Source organism: Papilio polytes, unplaced genomic scaffold, assembly GCF_000836215.1.
Source record: "Papilio polytes unplaced genomic scaffold, Ppol_1.0 DF824225.1, whole genome shotgun sequence".
Taxonomy (NCBI): Eukaryota; Metazoa; Arthropoda; class Insecta; order Lepidoptera; family Papilionidae; genus Papilio; species Papilio polytes.
In genome coordinates this window covers 584,084-589,661 of record NW_013524979.1, presented here as the reverse complement: position 1 = coordinate 589,661, position 5,578 = coordinate 584,084, and the positions used below count along the sequence as shown (strand labels likewise).

The following is a 5,578-nucleotide window of genomic DNA, read 5'->3' as shown; positions in this document are numbered from 1 at the left end:
TCCTTGCGACGTTGCCGCTTTTACTAACTACCAGGTTCTTATTTATCGGTATCTTGAATTGTGAAACAAAAAAATCCTATATTTCCGTCATGTATTTTATCTGTTTGATTATTATCAGGCAATTTACGAGAATTTGGTAGTACTGCCCCTAAATAAAATAAGCATGAAGATATAAATGAATATTTCATTTATTCTCGTTCAAATTCTTAAATTCTATTAGAATCTATACTTCTATACTATTATAATAAAGCGTAAACACACACTTCTTTGTTGCCTAAGATGTCAGCAATCACAGCATATTTATCAATAATTCTTTTTTTAATAAAAAGCTCTACACTTACGTCACACTTTAGGCTATATATTTTCACGCCATTAAACTTAGGGGGTACAGATTTTGGATAAAAACATATAGACAAGTCCATTGTGAGATGTAAGTCAATATTTCTGTAACTTGCACCGTAAATGAAGTGGACAGTAGTCAAAGACGTATATTTCTTACCCATTTGTCGTTCAAAATTAAAAAAAGAACAAAAGTGAGTAATCTATGTGTTCTTCCAGTCTATCTTCTACATCTGTACCAAATTTTATCCAAATTTCAGCGGTTTAGGCTACAAACTCTAACAAACGTCCATCCATCCATACATCTAAACTTTCGCAATTATAATATTAGAATTGTTATTTTCAATTTTTTTTTTTTTCAATTTTTCTTGTCATTAGTTTGGATTATTTATAGTTAATTTTCTTTTTTCTCGTTTGTATTTTTTTGTTCAAGTGTGAAATGTGTTTTGGAACTGATTAAATATGTAGCATTATTAATAATATTATTATGATAGACTACATGTACTTACCAATAACCGCGGCTATAATCGCTCCAGTACTAACGCCAATGATATAATCAAACATATCTTGCACACGTTGTCCGGTCAACTTCTCCAGGTGCCGCAGTATCTCTATAGCTATGATGCCGCGAATCCCACCCCCGTCGATAGACAGGATGTTAGGACCCGGACCTTTTGTAGGCCCTGTATACCCCATTAGAGCGAGGGCCTGGTGATAAATTATAGTATAAATAGGTATAATTTAGAAAGTCATTCAAAGTAGTGTATAGTTAGTTTCGACTAGAGGTTACTTGTAAACAAAAATCTGTTGTTTTTTTCTTTTATATAGCTATTAATCTTACTAATATTATAAATGCGAAAGTTGCGATGGATGGATGGATATTTGAGTTTGTAGCCTAAACGGCTGAACGGATTTTGGTGAAATTTGGCATAGATGTAGAGCATAGTCTGGAAGCACACATAGGCTACTTACTTTGGTTTTTTTAATTCCACGCGGACAGAGTCGCGGGCGAAAGCTTGTCTTTGAATATTTTTTTACAATGCATATTTAATTTAATTTCCTTATCCTTCAAATTGAATGAGTATTTGCACAATAGTTCACGTGTACACAAACGTAAAAGATCACGCCACTATTATGGCATTTTGCCATAACCTTGTATGAAGAATTATACACTTGTCTTAGAATTTTCATTTTGACATTTCAAGGTCTTTAGTTTTTTAAGATAACACTTGTATACATCAATATGTATCCAAGTGTCATGTATACAACCACAATTTGTTGTTAAAGAGAAAGAAAAGGATGACAATATTATACAAGTGTCGTTATAATTATAAATACCTCATTAACAATCCCTTTCACTTCTTTGGATGTCTCCGTTTCATCCCTTAATTTACTCTGTACTCGTAACAACGCACGGACTGCACCCTCCTATAATAAAAAAGAAGGTAAATTAATCTTATTAATAAAATGGTTGAATGGATGGACATTTGCTACTAAACATCTCCAAAATGGCCCAATGGATTTCAAAATCAACTTGAATTTGTAGCCCACTTCACACTTTTAATAAAATGTTTTTTCTTAATTTCCTAATCTATGACAATATAACTAACCAACTAACAGTCATTTCAGACCTTGGATCTAGCATTTAGAAAAATCCTTCTGAATTATAGATAGCCTTAACTAAAGTAAGTTAGTTAACAATAGAAATGTCTGTATAAAATTAAATTCTACCTATAGTTTATTAGTAGCATTTATATATCAATTCTCTTATAATAATAATACTTATATAACTCAATAAAGATTTCAAAATTACCTTAATAGCATAATCTCTAGCTTCAGGATACTGTATTAGATGTTCAATGAAATGTTCCGTCCTCTTCCGGAGACATTCCAATGTCTCCGCAGTCACTATCGCTGATATCACATAAGCTGTCCGTGAATGTATTGAAGTCTGTGAAAAAATATTAAAGTACCATTAATGTTGAAATATTTGTAAAAATAAGGTAATTAGACTAGCTTTTCTCTATATAAGATTAGCTCAGCAGTATTCACTATTCTATGCCTTCTTCAATCTATTCATATATTGATGTTTTTGTTAAAAATAAGATGTCTCCTAAGCATATAAAGCTCCACTCAAAATTTTATTCTTTAGATAAGAGTTTTATTTTGTAGTTAACTACACATTTATAGGCACAAAACATATTTTTGCACAAAAGTAACATAAAAAAGATAGTATATATGTAATAAATAGAGAATAAGATTACATAGAAAGAATCTATACTATTATAATAAAGCGTAAACACACACATCTTTGTTGCCTAAGATGTCAGCAATTACAGCATATTTTTGGATAACTCTTCCTTTAATAAAAAGCCCTACACTTCCGTTACGATTTAGGCTATATATTTTCACGCCATTACACTTAGGGGGTAAACATAAAGGAATCAAGATTGCCATGGATTAACATCATGTCATGTCATTTTGACATTTGCAATTGATAATATGACAAATGTAAAAAATAAAATGATTTTTTTATAATTTTATGCGGATAAAGTCGCATGGAAACAGCTAGTCTATTATATTTGCACTATTCTATCTAAGAAATGGATATTTAAACACCTATCTATATCACATTTGTTCTAATTTATTGACATAATCTTTTATATAAATCCATCAACTTTCACGCAACTGATAGGAATAATAAGGTCATTTACAATTTCCTTGTTCACAGTATCACGCAGTTATCATGTCCCCTACTGTATAAACATATATGAAAACATTATATCATGAAGTTCATGCATAGATAAGATATGAAAGATGTGTAAGTATAAGAAAGTAATTTTGTTTATTCGAATCTAGTTTTTGGAACTATATATGTATTTATCTATTTAGGACCTGTCCTACAATTCTTGTAAATTGTCAGATGACAATCCAACATATAAAATGTGATGGAAATATCAAATTTTGGTATTTTGACAGAGACATCACTTTTAAGTTATCTGAGCCTCTATCAGCCAGTGGTGGGACAGGCCCTTATTATGTCTAAATGGTCTAAAGCCTAAAGATTACATGATGATAAACTATTGACTAGTGAGGTTTTTTTAAGTGTATTGCTGTGGAAATGCGAAACATTACCTTGGTAATAATAGGTTTATTTGATTTCCAGCTTTGTTCAGATATTTTTCCGAAATGCAAATCCTTTTTCAACTTTAAACCTTGTAGAAAACTTTCGAATGTAATCTCTTTAGCCTCTGAACCTACACTAAGTCCCGCCTGTGACTTTTCTTCTGTCTTTTCTATTGTAGTTTGTTTTTCTGTCTGTACATCTTTTGTAGTACCTTCAATTGTGGATGCATTTAAGACATGCTCGGGTCTGTTGTAGACTGATTTTGTGCCTTCTTTAATTTGTGACAATCTTATTGTTACTGCTTTTTCAAATTTCTTTATCAAATCTGTAATAAGTAACAGGAAACCTTTGAGAAAATCATTATAATGCATGGTAAATGTAAATACATCAAATATATAAATATATATCTAAAGACTCATTTCTAATGACATTGTGATCACAAGATGTCATTTTAGTTGATAAGAATATTTGTTCTTTTGAATTCAGTTAAACATTTACAACTTCATAGTTAACAACAACAGGAAATATTTGAATGAATATCCAGAAAAAAGTTCTTTATTACAAATGTATCTAAATGAAATAAATACAGGAAGTTACAACTGTAAATAAGTTCTAGGTTCATTGGACTGGAACTGGGATGTCAGTGGACTAATAAAGTATTTATAAATAGTTCTTGTAATTAATCTAGTAAGCTACGAATTTAAAAACTACTTGGCTACTTCTATCTTCATGTTACTGAATACTTAGAATAATAATGGTTACTAATTACTTACTCTCCCATTGTTCAGGCGTAGCAGGCTTAATTTTCTGAATTAATTTTTCAACTTCTGCATTCAAATTTGTCATCGACAAATAGTGCCGTATTATCTTCCATTGCCCCCCGAAGGACGACATACTTATTTAATATACACTATACCACAAATTAAAGTAAATTGACGATTTACAATGATTATTTTTTCACGTATTGTTTTGCAGTCACGTACACCACTGTTTACGTCCGCAGCTAAACGCGCACTAGTAGAAACAAAATGTCTAGATAATGTAGATATTTCTGTTCTAGTTTAATCTTTCAGTAACGAACACTTTACTATCGCACTGAGCCTTGTAATAAATATTGCTAAAATAAAAATAGATCAATGACAGAATTCGCGAATGACGTAAAGTGGCGCGATCAGTGCTACCAACATAACAGAATCAAAACAAATCAAGGAAAGTACGAAAACATTCACTTTATCACTTGCGAGTGATAATTTCAAAAACCGATAAATATGTGTTACTTCAATGAGAACAAGTTTCTTACTGAAACTGTTAAAAGATCAGGAACCACTTATATAGCACTATCAAAACATGTTTGCTAAGCCAATTAATTCACTAATCTGCTACGTATTATGACGATGTAAGCCACACCTCCACGTAGCGTTTTATTTGTAAACAAACCTCGTATGATCTGATTTTGAGACGAATCCAACATTTTCGGCGAACTAGAATAATCAATAACATATGACTTACATTTTGTTATTGATTTTAACCTGAAGTACTATAAAGTAACAAACAATAATATTTACATACATCGTTACTTTATATTTCACTAGCTGTTGTTCGTGAATTCGCCCGCGTGAAATTAAAATATAGCCTATCTCAGATAAATTACCTTTCTAATGGTGAAAGATTTTTCTAAATCGGCAAAGTAGTTTTCGAGTTATTTCAATACAAACAAAAATACAAATCTTTCCTCTTTATAATATTAGTATAGTTTTCAATTGTACAATGATATTTAGGTTTGTTATTATGAATATCTGGAATCAGTGTGTATTACTTTACTTTTTATATCAATATATTTAAACAAACTTGACCAATACTTGATAAGGTTTTAGTAGAATACGTGGTTTATTTTTTATATGACCTTCAAATACTCTTTAGTTACAAGCAAGGCACGCGTCTATTTTATATAAATTATTTTTACTTTGTCTCACATCGTGCCAAATAGAACAATCGAAGTGTGTCACTTAACAATGAGTTCCGTATTATAATAACGTGATTACGAGCTGTTGCCCGCGACTTCGTCCGCGTGGTATTAGAAAACATACGAACTATATAAATAACAAAAAGCTA

General features: G+C 30.9%; 1 protein-coding gene across 1 annotated transcript in view; it reads right to left on the bottom strand.

The window, feature by feature from the left end:
• The window catches only part of LOC106110589 (calcium-independent phospholipase A2-gamma-like), a 7,977-nt gene extending 3,163 nt beyond the window's left edge, over window positions 1–4,814 (bottom strand). The window contains exons 1-5 of the mRNA XM_013292471.1: window positions 4,240–4,814; window positions 3,475–3,791; window positions 2,153–2,290; window positions 1,678–1,767; window positions 844–1,047 (exon numbers count right to left, since the gene is read on the bottom strand). Coding sequence (XP_013147925.1) covers window positions 844–1,047; window positions 1,678–1,767; window positions 2,153–2,290; window positions 3,475–3,791; window positions 4,240–4,360 — 870 coding nt within the window. The 5' untranslated portion in view covers window positions 4,361–4,814. The remainder of the gene's footprint in view (window positions 1–843; window positions 1,048–1,677; window positions 1,768–2,152; window positions 2,291–3,474; window positions 3,792–4,239) is intronic.
• Window positions 4,815–5,578: the final 764 nt, after the last annotated feature.